A 21,280-nucleotide genomic window follows, 5' to 3' on the forward strand; every position below is an offset into this window, starting at 1 on the left:
TTTTCTTCAGTTATTCTTTTCTTTTTTATTCTTTTATCTTAACCATCATCTGCATAGTCCATCATAGGATTAATCTGGGTGGTGTAGTTCTGCGAGGTCTTAGATAGTTAAGCTATCTAAGATACTTATTAATTGGATAAACACAACGTTTTTTTTTTTTTTTTTTTTTTTTTAACATTCTTTTTATCAATTTGACAAATGTCATAAAGATATATTCCAACTGAATAGTTGCTTAGACACCTGTTAATCAATACTGTTTACTCCAATTGCACAGAGAGCCGACCAGCACACAGCCACCCACTGGGACATGAGGAGATGAGCTTCCTTTTGCAGCTATGTCACAACCCTGTGTTAGATATACAGGGTGGGGAGGATCTACGTGGGAGGGGCACCAATCACCTTTGTTTTTTCTTGTTTTTTTTGTTTTGTTTTTGAAGTTTTTGTACTGTTTTTTTTTATTCTTACAGATTTTCTTTGTTAAGATGGGGTGGGTTATATGGGCCTTTTTTTTCCTTATGTGGGCATACTTTGGGCATCTCGTCAACAAAGACCAAATTTGGGTTATCTATTAGTACAGATTCATATACTTTTGAATTATTTTATTTCATATTATAAATGTCGTCTTTAGCAATTTTTTCATGGAACGTTAAAGGTCTTAACAATTCCATTAAAAGGGCTAGCTGTCTTGATACTATATCAAGAAATCGAGTTGAAATATGCATGTTTCAAGAAACGCACTTGCTTGAAAGAGATATGCACAAATTAGAAAATCAGCGTTATAAAGTGGCTTCTTCTGCTTCAGCTTTGAATAAAACCAAAGGGGTTGCTATAATCATTGATAAAAAATGCAAAATTACCATCATAGGCAAAGGCAGTGATCAAGAAGGAAGAATAGCTTTTCTAAAATGTATTCATAATGGTAAAAAAAATGCGTTTATTAATGTCTATGCACCCAACTGTTATGAACCAGACTTTTTTCAATCATTGAATAAAATCCTAATGGAACTAGCTGATTTCCAGTTGATTATTGGGTCGGATATGAATTCTGTTTTGGATCATACCTGGGATAAATCAAAAGCAGTTAATCATAATGCTCGCTCGACAAACGCTTTAAAGCACTTGCTATCTGACTTTAATCTTTTTGATATTTGGCGGGTTCATAATCCAGGCAACAGGGAGTATACTTTTTTCTCTAATAGACATCTATCATTTTCCCGTATTGATTTAGTTTTAATATCAGCATCCTTATTTTCAGACGTAAAAAAAATTGAAATCCGACCTATGAGTTTATCAGATCACCATGCCTATTTCTGTCAATTTCAATTCAGCCAGGCTAAGAAAAAGGCCACAAGATGGCGCTTTAACTGCTCTTTATTGGATAATCCAGCATTCTGTGAGCAATTTCAGTCTGAGCTAGCCCAATTTTTTATGTTTAATAATAACTCCGTGGATGATTTCAGGATACTTTGGGACGCTACTAAAGGCTTTGTCAGAAATAATGCTATTACTTTCTCTTCAAGTCTTAATAAATCTCAGCTAAAACGAATATCGGAATTAGAAACCATGCTGTCTACCTTGGACCTATCTCAACAGAGGCATTACTCTCAACAGACTGCCGCCACACTAGCCAATGTTAAGAGTGAACTAAACGATCTTATCAGGAAAAGAGCCGAATCCTCCATCCATAAAGGTAGAGTAAACCAATACTTTCATGGTAGTCGACCGAGTCAAATATTGGCCAACAAACTACGCAATAGTGATCTTGTAGGAAATATTACTACTGTTACATCAGAAAATGGTGAGCTGCTTACAGATCCAAAATTAATCAATACAAGATTTGCAAAATTTTATAATGATTTATATACTACAGAAGGCGAGCGTCCCTCTGAAGAGATTGAATCCTTTTTAAGTGGCCTTAACCTCTCTGTTTTGTCACCAGTTGAATCAAGTTTAATGGGTGCTCCTATATCATTGCAAGAACTCAAAACATCTCTGGAAACTATGAATAAAGGCAAGTCTCCAGGGTGGGATGGCATTCCCCCTGAATTTTATTTGCGGTTCTGGGACGTCTTAGGCCCGCTACTACTTGAGATGATTAATATATCCATATCTAAAGGCTCCTTAGGGAGAGACGTGAATATGTCCCTAATCTCTCTTTTATTAAAAAAAGGTAAAGATCCAAACCAGTGTTCTAATTGGCGCCCTATTTCTTTAATTAATACAGATGCCAAACTATTTTCTAAAGTATTATCTTGCCGTCTTGAAAAGTTTTTACCTAAACTGATTCACCCAGATCAAAGTGGTTTTGTTAAAAAAAGGCTTTCGTCTGATAATTTGCGACGTCTCCTTCACATTGTCAACTCCGCCTCTCAAGCTAAAGTGTCGTCAGCTGTTCTCTCTGTTGATGCAGAGAAGGCCTTTGACCGTCTGGAGTGGACCTATCTTTGGGCTGTACTGAAACATATGGGACTAGGTCAACATTTTATAAATATGGTAAAAATTATATTTTCTAATCCATCAGCCAGTGTCATAACCGGAGATATTAGTTCTCCTCCTTTCAAAATCACTTGTGGAAGTAGGCAAGGGGATCCGATCTCTGCAAGCTTGTTTATTTTATCCCTTGAACCTTTAGCCCAAGCTATACGGCAATCAGAAAACATTAAGCCAATCTCTGTAAATTCTACTGATCATCATATTTCGCTTTATGCGGATGACATCTTGTTATATATGGAGAATGTATCTCAGTCTCTCTCAAGCCTCCTGAAAATCTTTGAAAAATTCAGTTCAATTTCAAGTTATAAAATAAACTGGACCAAATCAGCACTAATGTACCTAAGAACCACTCCTAACTCTGTGCTTGACCATGAGATCCCGGTTGTAACACAATTTAAATATCTTGGTATTGATATATTTCCTTCAATTGAAAAAATTGTGTCCGTAAACTACAATAGAACCATTAGGTCAATCATAAATGATCTCAATCGATGGTGTAATATACCTGTCTCCCTTTCCGGAAGAGTCTCTATTATCAAAATGAACATATTACCTCGAGTAAACTTCTGTAGTTCCATGATTCCTATTGCCCCACCTGTTGCTCATTGGGAAAATTTACATAGAGCAGTCTCAAAATTTATATGGCGAGGCAAGCGAGCTCGGGTTAAACTTACTACCTTACAAAATGAGCGGCAATCTGGTGGTTTAACTGTGCCAAATTTTAAGTTATATTTTCAAGCGTTATCATTTCGTCCTCTGTTGAGTTGGTTTAATTTAAATTCTGAGGCCCCCTGGTGTTACGTTCTGGACACCGACCTCGGTCGGTGACCACCCACATTCCTGGCATATGTCACTGGGCTTGTCACCTGTCATTTCCCTGTCAATTAGTGCTGTCACTTAGGGGTGGTTCCTGATTGGCTGTCACGGGGGTGTGTGTGGAATGTTGGTGTTTTGTCTCTATTTAACATACCTCTCTTCTGCTTGTCCATTGTCAGGTCTTCACTAATTGCGTTCGGGGATAACGCGGACGGTTCTACTGTGGACCTCCAATAAGCTCCCATTTACCTTATCTTACACTTGTGCTTTTAGCACTTGTTCTCTCTTAGAATTTACTCTGTGTTCTTACTATTAAAGTCGAACCTGTTCAAGAGTAAACACTCTCTGTCTCTGTGATTGCCTTCAACCATTGGAATTCACCTACCTGCATTCTGACAGAAGACCTGACCATCAGAATTCCATGGAGGCCATCATGGAGATGCTCCGGACGGATGGAGGAACGGATGGAGGAACATCAGCAGCTGGTCAGCGCCGAGTTAATCCGACTCAATGGGGTCGTCGGATCATCCCAAGCGGTGGCGCAGTCGGCGTTGGCCACAGCCCGACAAGCCCAAGAAGGAGTGGCTGGTGTGCAGTCGGCGGCGGGGGAAGCAGCGCTCCACGCAGAGGAAAGTCGGGGGGTGTTCGGGGTCCAGGAGCGGTCCCGCGAACCACATCTGCAGGCGCCCGCTCGCTATGACGGATCACCGGATGGTTGTCGGGAATTCATCACCCAGTGTCTACTCGTTTTCCGGCTGCAACCACGATCATTTCCATCGGAGACAGCGCAGGTAGCGTATATTATCACACTGCTCACCGGCCAAGCTCTCTCCTGGGCTACGGCGGAATTAGAGGCAGGGGCGATAATCTGCGACAGTCTGGACGCCTTTACCCGGGAATTGAGAAGAGTATTCGATACTTCCTGGGTACTCTCGATCTTCGAGGCTGGTGGTCGTCTTCTCGACTGCCGGCAGGGCCTCCGCACAGTCGCAGCTTATGCTATCAATTTTCGGATCTTGGCTCGGGAGACAGCTTGGGCGGAGAACGTCTGCGTGGTTCTGTTCGTCAGGGGACTCTCAGCGCGGATGCGAGATGCTCTCTCCGCGCGTGAGATCCCCGAGCAGCTGGAAGTGCTGATCAACACCACCATCAAGATGGATAATCGGCACCGGGAGAGGGAGAAGGAGCATGTCAACAACACCCAGCCCCAGGTATGTTTTCCTTCTTCTCCTGGTGTTGATAATTCCATGCATTACACGAGTGGGCCACTGGGTGATGAATCCATGCAGCTTGGAGCGCTGTCGCTCTCGGACGACGAGAGGCAGCGCTTCATCAAAGAGCGACCCTGCTTCCGGTGCGGCCGCACCGGTCACCGCTTCGGCAGCTGTCGGGTCCAGGCTGTATCGGCTCGGCGCCAATCGGGGATGGAAGGTGCGCCGTCGGGCCTCGAGAGGGCGCCAGCAGGTGGGCTCATTCCTGCCAAAACCACGGATTCTCGTACATTTTTTGAGGTGGCGATCAACTGTGGGGGTGACATTAGGGGAACTAAGGCTCTCATTGACTCAGGGGCGGCGGGCAATTTTATTCACGTGGGATTGGTGAAGGAGTGGGGTACCCCGGTGGAGGATTTAGGGGTTCCCTTACCAGTCTATGCCCTGGACGGTCGGCCCCTGGGCAGTGGGAGCGTCACCCAGCGCACAGTTCCCTTACACATCCGGGTGGAGGGTGGGGAGTGGGAATGGGTTACCTTTTTTGTCATCTTTTCCCCCTATTCTGTCATGGTGTTGGGTCATCCCTGGTTGTCGTCATGTGTTCGTGTCATTAATTGGAGCACGGGCGAACTCTCAACGGCGGCCGACGTCAAGTCGATCGTCAGCGGGAGTTTGCCCAAACCCTTGTCTCCCCCCCCCTCTTCTCTTTTGTCTCCTCCCTTTTTCTCCAGGATGGTGGGGAGCGTGGCAGATTCTGATCTACCCTCTAATCCCGATTTAATAGGGGTGCCTGAGATCTATTGGGACCTGGCGGACGTTTTTAGCAAGACGCGTGCTAAAGCACTTCCGCCTCATAGATCATACGACTGTCCCATTAATCTTCTACCCGGTACCTCCCCGCCTCGCGGGCGAATGTTCTCTCTCTCACGCCCCGAAACCTTGGCCATGAACACCTACATAGAGGAGGCATTGCTTGCGGGGCACATACGCCCTTCCACTTCCCCTGCCGGCGCTGGCTTCTTTTTTGTTGATAAAAAGGATGGGGATCAGCGCCCATGCATTGATTATAGGGGATTGAATGACGTTTCCATCAAGAACCGATATCCTTTTCCCCTCATGGACACGGCCTTTGAGTGCTTACAGGGGGCACAGGTCTTTTCTAAACTTGACTTACGTAATGCATACAACCTGGTCAGGATTAGAGAGGGAGACGAGTGGAAGACTGCATTTAACACACCCAATGGGCACTATGAGTATTTGGTCATGCCCTTTGGTTTGGCTAATGCTCCGGCAGTCTTCCAAGCCCTGGTTAACGACGTGCTGCGAGACTTGATTGGGGTGTCGGTGTTTGTCTACTTAGATGATATCCTGATTTTTTCTCGCGATATGGTGCAACACCAAATGCACGTTCGGGAGGTGCTAGACCGTCTCCTCAAGCATCAACTATTCGTTAAGGCTGAGAAGTGTGTGTTTCACACGGACACCGTGTCCTTCCTGGGCTTTGTGTTGACGAAGGGCGATCTGCGCATGGATCCAGCCAAGGTGAGTGCAGTTTTGGACTGGCCACGGCCTTCGTCGCTCAAGGGGTTACAACGTTTTTTGGGCTTTGCAAATTTTTACAGGCGCTTTATTCGCAATTTTAGCGCCTTAGCCAATCCCTTAACAGCTCTCACTAAGGCCTCTCTCCCTGGCTTTGAATGGTCGCCTAGGGCTGAGTCGGCCTTCTGCGATCTTAAACGTCGTTTTACATCCGCTCCTGTATTGATCCGCCATGACGCGGAGGTTCCGTTCATTGTGGAGGTGGATGCCTCTGACGTCGCGGTGGGGGGGGTGCTCTCTCAGAGATGCTTAAAGGATGGGAAAGTGCACCCGTGTGCTTTTTTTTCTCGCCGTCTGTCACCAGCCGAGCGTAATTACGACGTGGGTAATCGGGAGTTATTGGCGATCAAATTGGCACTGGAGGAGTGGAGACATTGGTTGGAGGGGGCGGCACATCCTTTCATTATTTGGACTGATCATAAGAACTTGGCTTACATCCAAGGGGCTAAACGCCTTAACGCTCGCCAGGCCAGGTGGACGTTGTTCTTCACACAATTTCGATATACCATCTCCTATAGACCCGGCTGCAAGAATATCAAACCTGACGCGTTGTCGCGCCAGTTTGATCTTCCTGGGCGGGAGGAGCAGCCCCATCCCATTATTCCACCGGCCTTGATTTTGGCACCCGTGTCTTGGGGCATAGAGAAGGTGGTAAGGTCGGCGCTAACGCGGGAGCCCGATCCTGGTGGGGGTCCTCCGGGACGGTCGTATGTTCCCAAGGTGGCGCGCTCACGCTTGCTACAGTGGGCACATGCGTCATCCCTCACCAGCCACCCAGGGGCAACCAGGACCCTGGAATTTATCCGTAGGAGGTTCTGGTGGCCGACAGTGGAGGGGGATACGCGTTCCTTTGTGGCGGCTTGTCCGGTGTGCGCACGTAGTAAGACCTCTCGACGGGCACCGGCGGGTCTCCTCCGACCACTTCCTATTCCTAAACGACCCTGGTCACACATATCTCTGGACTTTATTTCTGGTCTTCCCCTTTCGGACGGATTCACCACCATTTTGGTGGTGGTGGATCGGTTCTCTAAGGCGGCTCACTTTGTCCCTCTCCCCAAGCTTCCTTCGGCCCGGGAGACTGCTGATTTAATTATACAGCATGTCTTTCGGGTCCACGGGCTGCCAGTAGATATCGTGTCGGACCGGGGTCCTCAGTTCGCCTCCAGGTTCTGGAAGGCGTTTGCCGCCGGCCTCGGCGCCTCTGTCAGTCTGTCGTCTGGGTTCCATCCACAGTCGAACGGGCAGACGGAGAGGGTCAACCAGGATTTGGAGGGGGTCTTGAGGTGTTACGTTGCCGGTAGTCCGGCAACGTGGAGTAGGAGGTTGGCTTGGGCTGAGTACGCGCATAATACCCTTCTCTCCTCTTCTACCGGTATGTCTCCCTTTCAGTGCCAGTATGGTTTTCAACCTCCTCTGTTTCCCGAGCAGGAGCAGGAGGCGGAGGTGCCCTCGGCCCAGGCACATGTGGCTCGCTGTCGCAGGACGTGGAAACAGGTTCGGAAGGCGCTACAGAAGGTTTCGGTTAGTACCCAACGGCAGGCTAACCGTAAGCGTCGTCCGGCTCCAGTTTACCGTCCAGGGCAGCGGGTTTGGCTTTCCACCCGGGATCTCCCTCTCCGGGTGGAATCCAAGAAGCTGGCTCCTCGCTTTATAGGACCATTTAAAGTGATTCATCGGGTTAATCCAGTGGCTTACAAGCTACGACTTCCGAGCTCTATGAGGGTTCATCCGACGTTTCATGTGTCCCTGTTGAAGCCATTCCTCTCATCGCCCTTGGCCCCGCCACTGCCTGTGGTTCCTCCGCCCCGGTTTATTGGCGGTCAACCCATTTACACGGTGCGGAGGATACTGGGTTGTAGGCGGAGGGGTAGGGGGTTTCAGTTCTTGGTGGATTGGGAGGGGTACGGGATAGAAGAGCGTTCTTGGGTGCCTCAAAGGGATATTTTAGATCCCAGCCTGATCGTTGATTTCCGGCGGCTGAATCCCGAGGCTCCTAGGTGAACGTCTGGTGCCGTTCGTCGGGGGAGGGTACTGTTACGTTCTGGACACCGACCTCGGTCGGTGACCACCCACATTCCTGGCATATGTCACTGGGCTTGTCACCTGTCATTTCCCTGTCAATTAGTGCTGTCACTTAGGGGTGGTTCCTGATTGGCTGTCACGGGGGTGTGTGTGGAATGTTGGTGTTTTGTCTCTATTTAACATACCTCTCTTCTGCTTGTCCATTGTCAGGTCTTCACTAATTGCGTTCGGGGATAACGCGGACGGTTCTACTGTGGACCTCCAATAAGCTCCCATTTACCTTATCTTACACTTGTGCTTTTAGCACTTGTTCTCTCTTAGAATTTACTCTGTGTTCTTACTATTAAAGTCGAACCTGTTCAAGAGTAAACACTCTCTGTCTCTGTGATTGCCTTCAACCATTGGAATTCACCTACCTGCATTCTGACACCCTGGCTTAATATTGAAAAACATATTGTGGCGCCGATTCGTTTACAAGACATTGTCTTTACAGATATTTCACTAAAGCAATGTAGATTACGTTATGGTCCGATAATAGCGCATGCCATATCTTTATGGCGCAAATATGAAAAGTTACTTAATTGGGATACTAAGTGGCATGAACAGACTCCCTTATTTCATAACCCGTTTTTGCTTAGCGGAGGCCACAGTTTTGTAGCTCAATCATGGTCCAACTGTGGCATTCATGTACTTGGCGATGTTATGGAGGACAATGGTCTAAGAACATTCTCAGATCTGAAAGAGTCATATAACTTACCTGGCACCTCCTTTTTTTTATATTTACAGCTCCGCTCGGCTATGCGAGCCTATGGAGTTCCATGGACCAAACCAACTACTCACCCGTTAATTACTTTCTCTAAAAAACTGCAGGTCTCTCCAAAGGACAAGTCTCTATAATTTATAAAGATCTATCACAAAGATGTACTTCGTTAATACCTGTTATCCAATCGTGGAGCACAGAATTGGGATTAGAACACCATCACTCTATCAATTGGACCAGAGTTTGGGGAAATGTTACTATGGCATCACGAAACCCAAATCATCAGCAGATTCATTTCAATTTTGTCCATAAAACATATTTAACCCCCCAGAAAGCTTATAGAATGAGACGTGCTATGTCACCAAACTGTACACTTTGTTCTCTAAATACTACTGGTACTTTTACACATATGATGTGGGAATGCCCCACAGTTAAAAGTTTCTGGGAACAGATAACTAATTATCTATCTAAAGTATTACAAAAACATATTCCCTGTTGTCCCAAATTATTTCTCCTTAATGATGATGATTCTTTAGTTTTAAGTATTGTTCAGAGACGATTTTGGCTGGCAGGAAGTACTGCTGCAATAAAAATGTTGGCGCTGCGATGGCAAGCTCCACACTCTCTGCCCTTTAATCACTGGAAACAGTTATTAGCTGATGTTGTAACAATGGAGCTTTCTACAGCTAGATTAAATGGGGCAAGATATCAAACAATAGATAGCTGGAACCATATTCTCTATCAAGTTAGGACCTTCAATATATAGCTAGCAGGACATAACTAATTATATCTGTATAATTCCTTTTAGTTTTTTTTAGTTTTTCGGTCTTTGTTGAAATTTTTGTTCAATTAATTTTCTTCTCAGGCCTATGACGGGGTGGGTTGGGGGGGGGGTTACTATTATTATTATTATTATTATTATTATTATTATTATTATTATTATTATTATTATTATTATTATTATTATTATTATTATTATTATTATTATTATTATTATTATTATTATTATTATTATTATTATTATTATTATTATTATTATTATTATTATTATTATTATTATTATTATTTTATTTATTTTTTGTCAACGGTGGTTGGTGCAGGGGTTAGGGGGTAGGAGTTTTTTATTTTAAATGAGGCAAGGGGCAAGCCAATGCATGTAATTGGCAAATAATTTAAATGTATGTTTTTATGTGCATTGTATGTGCATTGTATGTGCATTATATATCCTGCCTTTTCTTCCAAAAAATGAAATAAAAATATATATTAAAAAAAAAAGGAGAAAAAAAAAAAAGAGCAATTAACTTTTGGACACACCTAAAACGAAGTGACCCCCTCTCGTACCATTATCAAGCCCTGCAGTGCCAAGAGCTGAGGAGCATCAGGAACCCCCTTACCCAGCTGTTCCTGAGGCTGAGTCCACAAACTTGCTCTCTTAACACACCTCAGGAACAGAACACATCACCAATCAGAATAAATCAAATTACTACACAGCTAAAACAAAACTACATCACCTATTGGAAAACACAAACAAAAGCACAGAGCAAAATGCAGTGCTATCTGGCTCTAAATCGACAGTACACCATAGCAGATTACTTGAGCATGGTGACTGATCAACAACTAAAAAGAACCTTGACAAAATACAGACTGAGTGAACACAGCCTCGCTGTTGAAAAGGGAAGGCACAGGAAAACCTGGCTCCCTGCAGAGAAAAGGCTATGCTGTCATTGCATCCTCAGTGAGCCTGAAACTGAGTTGCACTTCCTCACCAAATGTGAACAATATAAAGATATTAGAGAAACGCATTTTAAAAAATTTGAACTAATAACAAAAGGTTTTCTTGCACTACCAGATACAGGAAAACTACCAGTCCTACTAGGGGAGGACTCAACAAGCTGTGAGTTAGCAGCAGCCTATGTTGCTGCCTGCCATAGACTGAGGGACAGTGAGTGACAGTCACCTGACATGTTTATGCCGTAATATGTTATGTTCTATTTTATGATGAAAATGTTTGTATATACTATGACATTAATATGTGTTTTGTAATCCATGCTTATGTTATCAACCATTTGCTTTGGCAACATGTACAAGCTGCGTCATGCCAATAAAGCCACTTGAATTGAATTGAATTGAATTGATAGAGACATAGAGAGAGACGGAGAGAGAGAAAGAGAGAAAGAGACAGAGCGAGAGACACACATTGAGAGAGACAGAGAGAGAGAGAAAGAGACAGAGTGAGAGACACACACTGAGAGAGAGAGAGAAAGAGACAGAGCGAGAGACACACACTGAGAGAGACAGAGAGAGAGAGAGAGAGACACACATTGAGAGAGACAGAGAGAGAGAGAGAGAAAGAGACAGAGCGAGAGACACACACTGAGAGAGACAGAGAGAGAGAGAAAGAGACAGAGCGAGAGACACACACTGAGAGAGACAGAGAGACACACACTGAGAGAGACAGAGAGAGACACACTGAGAGAGACAGAGAGAGAGAGAGACACACATTGAGAGAGACAGAGAGAGAGAGAGAAAGAGACAGAGCGAGAGACACACACTGAGAGAGACAAAGAGAGAGAGAAAGAGACAGAGCGAGAGACACACACTGAGAGAGACAGAGAGAGAGAAAGAGACAGAGCGAGAGACACACTGAGAGACAGAGAAAGAGAGAGAAAGAGACAGAGCGAGAGACACACACTGAGAGAGACAGAGAGAGAGAGAAAGAGACAGAGAGAGAGACACACACTGAGAGAGACAGAGAGAGACACACTGAGAGAGACAGAGAGAGAGAGAGAGAGAAAGAGACAGAGCGAGAGACACACACTGAGAGACAGAGAAAGAGAGAGAAAGAGACAGAGCGAGAGACACACACCGAGAGAGACAGAGAGAGAGAGAGAGAAAGAGACAGAGCGAGAGACACACACTGAGAGAGACAGAGAGAGAGAGAAAGAGACAGAGCGAGAGACACACACTGAGAGACAGAGAGAGAGAGAGAAAGAGAGAGCAAGAAACACACACTGAGAGAGACAGAGAGCCAGACTCACAGGCCACCACGGAGCCAGAGCGGTTCTTCTTGGCGTTGCCATCCCTCAAGCCCGCGGTGGAGCTGCTTGGCTCTGCCTGATAGGCACACAGCGCCTCCCACTCCTTCTCCAGGCGGTCCTTCTTCTTCAGGTGATCCTCCATGTAGGACTGGAAGAGGAGAGCAGAGTAGAGGTGAGGAGAACAGGAGAGGAGAGGAGGAGAAGAGCAGAGGAGAACAGGAGGGGAGAGGAGGAGGAGAGCAGAGGAGAACAGGAGGGGAGAGGAGGAGGAGAGCAGAGGAGAACAGGAGAGGAGAGGAGGAGAAAAGCAGAGGAGAACAGGAGAGGAGAGGAGGAGAAGAGCAGAGGAGAACAGGAGAGGAGAGGAGAGGAGGCGAAGGGCAGATGAGAACAGGAGAGGAGAACAGGAGAGGAGAACAGGAGAGGAGAACAGGAGAGGTGAGGAGAGCAAGAGAGGAGAGGAGGAGAGCAGAGGAGAACAGGAGAGGAGAGGAGGAGAAAAGCAGAGGAGAACAGGAGAGGAGAGGAGGAGAAGAGCAGAGGAGAACAGGAGAGGAGAACAGGAGAGGAGAGGAGAACAGGAGAGGAGAGGAGAACAGGAGAGGAGAACAGGAGAGGTGAGGAGAGCAGGAGAGGAGAGGAGGAGAAGAGCAGAGTAGGAGAGTGTGAAACGGAGATGTGTGTGTGTGTGTGTGTGTGTGTGTGTGTGTGTGTGTGTGTGTGTGTGTGTGTGTGTGTGTGTGAACCCCTAACCCTGGCAGTGTTAGTGCCCTGCTTTACCCATTGAACTACACAGGGAATGGAACCCCTAACCCTGACAGTGTTAGTGCCATGCTCTACCCATTGAGATAAACAGCGAATGGAACCTCTAACCCTGACAGTGTTAGTGCCATGCTCTACCCAGGCCTGCTGGTTAGGAATAGAATCCATTAAATTACATGCAATTTAAGCCTAACTCATTACCTCCCATAACGTATTCATAATTAAGTAAGGTGCTGTGACTTTGATTAACTGCCGATAACGAGCTTGTCAAGCGTGAAAGTTGAAGGGTCTGGCATGGTGTGTTGTGTTGCTGGTTGCAAGTTAGCTGTGATTGGATGATTGTGTGGGTGTATACCATGTTTCGAGTCAACTTTGGGAATCAGAATCGTCCACGCACGCAAATCCAGAAGTGTTTTTGGGAATGAGCCCATTCTTAAAATGGCTTCCCTATTTATAGCGTGGGTTACAAATGGGAGGGGCGTCTCTACTTTCCGTAGCTGCATTTCTGCAGACCCCTCTCTGATTGGTTGAGCCCATTTCTGCAGACCCCTCTCTGATTGGTTGAGCAAAAGGCGGACGTAATGTTATCATATCAAGAAGATAAAAAGAAATGTAATACCAGATTCGCGTATAACGTTATTTCGCGTGACTTCGCGGTTTATTCATAACGTTATGCACATTTCACAACACAGCCAGCTGTCAGAAACTGTACATTATAACGTTATATAACATAACGTTATGTTATTTCGCGGTTTATTCATAACGTTATGCACATTTCGCGTGTATATAACATAACGTTATGTTATTTCGCGGTTTATTCATAACGTTATGCACATTTCGCGTGACAACACATAACGTTATTTCACGTGACAAGTTCAACACAGCCCAGCTGTCAGAAACGTTAGGTTATGGCTATAACCAAGTTCTGTTAGTTAGGGGTGACGCTTGGCATCACCTACTGCACTCCCTCGCGTACGTGCACGCGTACTGAATAACATTCCACAAATATACCTTTAATACCAGTATTAGTCTGACCACACCCCTCATCAGCTTACCTTCATAAGCAGGTGTGTGGTCACCTGCTCTCCTCCTTCCCAAGCTTTCACCACAAGGTGAGGTCAAGGGCTGCAGCGGCCGTCTGATGCCAAGCGTCACCCTAACTAACAGAACTTGGTTATAGCCATAACCTAACTGTAACTGAGGGGTACAATTCCCTGACTGTATTGATAAGTATGGTATTATTAAACCACTACCTCTTGTACTTTAACTTCTGGCCATCCAGTACATGATATAGATATGATGAACACTTTCCCACCTGATGAAACGAAGTCCACACAAATGTACAAATCGAATATTTTATATAGCAAAGGGTATATACAACGTTCACTTGATGACATTTATGATTTGAAATGCACTTGTATGGCAAATGAGTATTCGTAGGTAAATCAACATTGAATGTCCAATCTCTGGTTACGCAGGGAGTAAGTATACAACCCGGTTCTTTAGGGAACTATAGCGATGGTACTTAAATGATTATAGCTGGATACACTAAGGGGGGGGGGGGGTGTCCCGCTGGTTGTAAGACAGTAGGAGGGGGGGGTTAGAAGAGCCGCTGGCGGTATCCCATCTGGCCGACGATTTCTTGGGAGAATTCAGAGTCCTGAACACGATGCCCACAGAACCTCGGTCCGCAGATGAATACAGCTGGACCCTCTGGTGGACGGTAGCTGCCGGTCCACAACGGAGAGACGTGAGGCGACCTCACTGGTGTAGAGCGCCGTCTCACCTGGACTCCTCTCCGGGGGGTAGTTCCAACACTCAGCAGTGTTGGCCGTTATCCATGGAATAATCAAAGCACCCAAAGCATGTAGATAATCCAAGCCGTGGAAGGCTCGCCGTCGTCCGGGTAAAGTAATCCAATGTACAGGTCCACTCGTCCTGGCCCGGAGCTCCTCGGATGCAAGCACCACAAGTGGTCTGCCCAGCCTGGTTAAGACTCCAGATAACGTCAGGAACGATGGGGGTGCTGCTCACTTTATAACTCTAGCCGAACGATGCACCATACATAATAGACTATTATTAGCTTAATAGAAATAAGTCCAACTCGACGGTATAGTGCCAAACTATGACAATTCAACTATTAATCCACACGATATCTCAATGCCTATTCTGAGGCCAAGTAGGCCTTACTGCACCACACGTGCGTCGTGGGTGAGGCTTCGCGTCTGTTACTCGGTTGGAGGGTAAAGAACTAATGGACTAAAAGAAAGTTCTACTTTACTTGCGCCATATATATATGCGCTGTGAACAAATAGTACCATTCGTATTTCGCCAGACGTATTCCTACGCGGAACCGGGCTTGCCACGACATGTTGGTCGGCACGATTGAACTTGAACCTAGGGGTATGGCTGCTGGCGCCAGGTTCTCGTCCAATGGTAGAATGAAACTATTATGGGCTGTTTAGTAGACTAAAGGGATATTCAGTGCATATTGTACAAGGAATATACAGGGGATATCAAACGATATACAAATACTATTAAATATATATCCATAAATAAATATATATATTCGGTTTAATCTGATCCTTCACAACAGCCGCCCCCTAATTAGTCCCACCTAATTAGCTAAGCAGAGACAGATTAACCGCACTGTCTACCACTCAAGGTCCGCTGTAAGGGTCAGTCAACTCACAAAGTCATGGGGTCATGGTCATCATCGATAGTATCTGGGAGTCGGGGCAGTTCTATTAGCCTCGCCACGGGTCGTGTGTAAGTTCGCCCTTGGACGAGTACTTCAGCTGCTCGGACCTTGCCATCGGCACCGGTGATCACTTTGCTTACGCGGCCAGCCGGCCACATAGCTCTGGGTAGTGACTGGTCGATAATCATGACGACTGTTCCTTCTGTCAAATTGTCTCTCTCTTTTACCCACTTCTGGCGGGTCTGTAGAGACGGTAGGTAGTGGAGTAGGAAGCTGCTCCAAAACTTGTCAGCTAGTACTTGACTGTACCTCCACATTCTTTGGCCGTTCGCTTCTTCAGGCCTGTACATTGTCTGGGGTAGCGCAGGGTCCAGCCGCCCCATTAAGAGTGTGTTGGGGGTGACTGGGTCGACATCTGCTACATCACTGGAGACGTAACCGAGGGGTTTTGAGTTCAATACTCCCTCGATCTCCGTGAGGACTGTCATTAGGACTTCCTCCGCCACACTCTGGGCCCCAAGCACGGCGTACAGGGCTGTCTTTATAGAACGTACTTCTCGTTCCCAGGTTCCACCGAAGTGGGGTGCGTTCGGGGGATTAAACTGGAAGTCAATCTGGGATGGAGCTAGGTGGGTCTTAAGTTCTGGGCCCATAGCTTGGAAGCTCTCTCTCAGCTCTCTTTCTCCGCCTTTGAAGTTTGTCCCGTGATCAGACAACAATGTAGACGGTTTTCCTTTCCGTGATGTGAATCTTCGGAAGGCCATAAGGAATGAGTCTGTGCTCATGGTCGGGAGGAGCTCGATATGTATCGCTCTGGTGGTCATGCATTTGAATACAATACCCCACCGCTTCTCGGTTCCTCTTCCTCTCTTTATATACAACGGGCCAAAACAGTCCATGCCTGTGGAGTGGAATGGCTTGTCGCCGAGTCGGAGGCGACAGGGGGGTAAGTCAGCCATCCGTGGTATGCTGGGCTGCGCGCGGCACTTTCGGCAGTCTAGACAGGTTCGCTGGAAGCGTCGCACCGCTTCTCTTCCTTTAAGTATCCAATAGCGACGTCTGATCTCCGCGAAGACTTTCTCTGCTCCTGCGTGGTGTACATCCTCGTCGTATTTCTTTATGATCAGCTCTGTGACCTTGTGTCGGCTGTTCAAGACTATCGGGTACTTAATGTCATCCGGTAGATCGGGGGCTCTCCGCAGGCGACCACCCACTCTGATGAGATTATGGGCGTCACTCTCGGGTGCCTGCTGTCTGATGGGACGGGCTTTCCTCCCTGTAGACAGTCTACAGATACAGCACTCAAAACTCAAACCTCTCATGCCTCTCTACCACTCTCTACCACTCCTCTATTGTTCTTGACCGGGCCAGATTTCACACCTCCACTTCCTCCCACAGGCTGGGCAGATTTTCATCTTAAATTTTTATTCGTCCCAAATGTCCCAGCCCCATCAGATTTCTTAGCTTTTTTCACTGTTTACTTATCATGCATTGCAACACTAATATATGGTCAGTACCCCAAGTCAGACTGCCCATATAAAAATTATTTTGGGGGTCTGAGGGCAGTAGCCCCCGACCCCCTCCCTGGGGAAGCACTTAAGTTAACTACCCTCCCTTTGTTCCCCCAGCCAACACCCCCGGAAAATTAACACCTGAGTAGACTTAAGTGGCACACAAGCAGCAACAAGCAGCAGACAAGCAGCAGAATTGGTTTGATTTTTGAGCGCTGCGTCTGTAGCTCATCGGGGAACGAGTCTCTCTGGGCTCGTTGTAGTAGAAGAAGTTCTGCTTCTTCGTAGTCAGCTGCTGAAATGTCAGTGGTGGACTGAATCTCTGGGTGGTGCCACAGGAATGTCTTTTGCTGCGCACTCTCTAGGGTAATGCAGTCATCTATGTTGGGGTCTGTGGAGGCGACTGTGCTCAGTCCACAGAACATAGGTTTCTTGTTCTCAGCCTCCTCGTTACTTGCTTCCCGTGGGGTGGGCGTAGGCCACTCTTCTTCCGGGAGCTTGAGGAATTCTGGTCCGTCACTGTAGATGTTGCGACGGGTGAGGTCATCCAGGGACATTCCCCGGGTGATGACGTCAGCTGGGTTGTGTTTGGTGTCCACATACCGCCAGCTCGCTGCTTCTGTTAACTCTTGAATCTCGGTGACTCTGACTCCCACGAAGACTTTGTATCTGCATGAATCAGACTTGATCCATGTGAGTACTGTCGTGGAATCTGACCACAAGATTGTTCTGTGCACCGGAATGGTGAGTTCACGTTGGATTAACGTGGCTAGATGCGCTCCTGCTAGGGCTGCGCAGAGCTCTAGACGCGGGATAGATTGTTGCTTTCGTGGGGCTATTCTTGAGCGAGCCAGGATGAAAGCAGTGTGTGTCTTTCCTCCCTTCTCTTGGGCACGCAAGTAGGCCACCGATCCATAGGCTACTTCGGAGGCGTCGCTGAAGACGTGTAGATCAATCTTGCATGTCTCTGGCCTCACTGTGGATGGGAAGTAGCTGCGGCGTATATTGACGCCTGGGAGTGAGCGGAGTTCCGTCTCCCACTCTCTCCATGTTGAGGCAAGGTGTGCGGGTATGGGGTCATCCCAGCCCTGGTCCTTGTCCCATAGTGCTCGTACAATCATCTTTGCCCTGGTGGTGTAAGGTAGAATACATCCCAACGGGTCATATTGTCTGGCGAGTGTTCTGTACACACTCCGTCTGGTGGTCGGTGTCGCCGTCGACCTTCCCTGCTCTGGAGTCAGGGGTTTGTGTCTATAGTGGAGCGAGTCTGTTTTGAAGCGCCAGACTAGTCCTAGTGTCATTTCTTGGGCTTCTCCTGGGATGGTCGCCATCCAGGTTTCGCTGCTGGCAGCCTTGTCCGCGGGGGAGAGGCTGCGCAATACGTGCGGGTCACTGCTGGCCCACTGCCTGAGATCAAAGCCGCCTTTGATCAGGGAGGCGCGTAGCTTGATTAGGAGAGCCTCGGCTTCTTCTTGAGTCGAAACGCTTTGTAAACAGTTGTCCACGTAGAAACTGTTCTTCACACTGTGTCGGACCTCTTCATCTGCTGCTGGGTCCTCTGCGACGTGTTTCTGTAGTGCAAATGTAGCACAGCACGGGCTGCATGTGGTTCCGAAGGGGAGTACTTCCCACTGGTAGATGGCTGGGTTCTCATCTCCGATCCTCTCTCTCCATAGGAACCGCAGCAGGGGCTTGTCCTCCTCCACTAGTCTCACCTGCAGGAACATCCCTTTGATATCCCCGCTGATAGCCACCTTGTCCTGGCAGAAGCGCAGTAGCACGCCTAGTAGGGAGGGGCCGAGTGTGGGGCCGGGCAAGAGCTCTTTATTCAGATTTTGGGATCCGATCTGGTAGCTGCAGTTAAACACAATGCGATCCTTGCCGTTGTGGTGGACCTTGTGATGCGGCACGTACCATGATTCGGTCGTCTGATCGGCCTCTTTAATGTCAATCTTTGTCACGTGTCCCGCTGTGATTAGCTTCTCAATCTCAGCGCGGTACACACCCTCTTGAGCGGGGTCTTTGGCTAGGCGCCGCTCCGTGTTCAATAGATAGCGCTCCGTGGCGTCTTTCTTTGCGTGAAAGGTGGGCATTCCCTCTCGCCTCAGGAGTGGAGTTGCGTATCTCATCACTCCGCCGACTGTGACTCTCTTTGTCCCTTGCTCGAGTAGGTTGATGGCGTAAATGTCTTCTTTAGAACGAATATCTTTCTTTTCGTTCTTAAAGGGCATTGTCTCTAGTGTCCATAGCCTCTCGACATGCTGCAGGAGAGTGGTGTCTTCTTCTGTCGTTCTGGAGTGGAGGCAGCTAGTGGCTGCTGTTCGGTTGAGAGATTTAGCGAGGGGGCCTTGTAGTGTCCACCCTAGGTGGGTCTCGACTGCTGCAGGACAGCCTCGGGGTCCTGTATGGACCCGGTCAATCGGGACTATGAGTTCTGCATGGTCGGAGCCTATCAGCAGGGTCGGGGTAGCGCCGTCTATGAGCGGGATAGGTAGTTGACGCAGGTGCACATATTTATCCATCAACTTGGCGATGGGGTAGGTGTACTGCGATAGTCCTATTTCTTGGCTGGTGAAAGCATTTGTAATCCTATACCGTCGCTCTGGCTGCCCGTTTGCTGCGATAGTGAAGGAGACATTCTCGCCCTTTATCGTCTTTAAATCTCTTCTTATTGTCCGAATCGTCATTTGGTTCTCGCTCCCCCGCAGTCCCAGCTGGGCCGCAGCGGACGCGAGCAGAAGGGTCTTCTCTGACCCGTCATCAAGGACGGCGTAAGTGTCCATGACTTTATCTTGGTAGCTCAATGTCACACGGACTACCTTTAAGAGCACTTGGGCGCCGCTGCTGCTGGCGGGGTCAATGTACATGACACTTGCCTTGGTGCCGCTCGATGGTGCAGGTGAAGGCCGTCTTCTGTTACTGTCGTGTAGTATATCTAGATGGGCTCCGTCGCACCGACTGCACCTTTTCTTTAGGCGGCATTCGGCTGCCATGTGACTGCGCGCACATCGGTAACAGCGCCTGTTGGACTTTATCCATTGACTCACTTCTTCTGCATTCATCTTTGTGAACAGGTCATATTGTGACAGCCAGTGTTCTTTCTCACAGTAGGGGCACACCATCTTCCACTTCTCTTTTCTCGAGGGGGTACTGTGGCTCGTACTGCTCGGTACTGACTCTGATTGGTGCATGACAGTCACCGATCTTCTTCCATCATTTATTCTCCTGGGTCCCTCTCTGGAGCTTGGCGTGCTCCGCCCGAACGTATCCAGTCGTAAGCTGCTGACTTCTCTCGCCAGGAAGTCGGCTAGATCAAGGAGGGATGGTTCGGGGCCGTTAGGATCCCGGTAGTCCCTCTGCCGCCTAAACCGCTCTTGTCTTGCGGGTGGCAGCTTCTCCAAAATCCTCTCGACGTTAGAGTTGGCGTATAGCTCATGCATGCCCTTTTCCCGTTGCGCTCCCAGCATCCCTACCAGGGACTGCACTTTGATTGACAGGTCGTCTAATGAGCGATTGTCTGTTGCTGGGGGTAGGCGATCAATATGCCTTATCTCTTGGATTACGTAATCCCATATACGTCCATATCTCTGGTCCAGCGCTGCTAGGGCCGCGGTGTATGGGGTCGTAGAGGTGGCATAGGCTAGCGCTATATTGTGCGCTCGCGGTACTTTCAGGTGCTTCAGTAATATTGCATACTTGTGGCGTTCATCAGCGACATCCACCATCATTGTCTCTAAGCACATCCGGAGCTCCGTGTACTGTGCTCGATTCTCATAGGTGAAGTCTGGAAACGACGGCGTGGCAATGTATGACGCCGTGGATGGCTGATACATCGGCGAGCGTTGGGGGAGAGACCTCCTAGGCGAGTCTCCTCTTGCGCCTCTCTGTGGGCTGGTACCGACAGGGTACCATGGCCCGCTGGTCCAGGTGCTATTCCTCGGGGCTGGTCGTGCGTCGTGCTCACCCGTGAATAGAGTCGGGGGTCTGTAGCGCAGCGCCGCGGGGGTATAGCCTGGGCTGTACTGGACCTCCTGGTCCGGTGGAGTACTGTGCTGTCGTCGGGCTTGGTTCTCCTCCTCTCCCTCTTCTTCTTCCATCAGATCCTCTAGATCCTGTAATCGTTTATTTAGCTTCTCCGCAGTGTATGCCGCTCCTTCCTTGTAGCTGGGTCTCGCTTGGACCGGTCTGGGAAGGGGGTCTGCGGGGGGTATAGGCTTGGTCTGTTGGTCATGTTCAGGGTCGCTTGCTCGGTTAGGAGACGCTGCCCTTGACTGTTGTCTCGACGAGTTCCTTGAACCCCTGGCGGAGGGAGAGGGTGTTGCCTTGAGGATCAGCTGCTCCATTAGTTGCGCTTGTAGCTTGTCGCG

At 48.0% G+C, this 21,280-nt stretch overlaps 1 protein-coding gene across 1 annotated transcript in view; it reads right to left on the minus strand.

Annotated features, from left to right (window-relative positions):
* Window positions 1-21,280, minus strand: part of LOC311233497 (receptor-type tyrosine-protein phosphatase N2-like) — a gene marked incomplete at both ends in the record, with an annotated part of 758,095 nt that overhangs the window by 95,568 nt on the left and 641,247 nt on the right. The window contains one exon of the mRNA XM_084320464.1: window positions 11,914-12,087. Within this exon, the coding sequence (XP_084176590.1) occupies window positions 11,914-12,087 (174 nt within the window). The remainder of the gene's footprint in view (window positions 1-11,913; window positions 12,088-21,280) is intronic.

Source organism: Notolepis coatsorum (genome assembly GCF_963971535.1).
Source record: "Notolepis coatsorum genome assembly, chromosome: 8".
NCBI lineage: Eukaryota > Metazoa > Chordata > Actinopteri > Aulopiformes > Paralepididae > Notolepis > Notolepis coatsorum.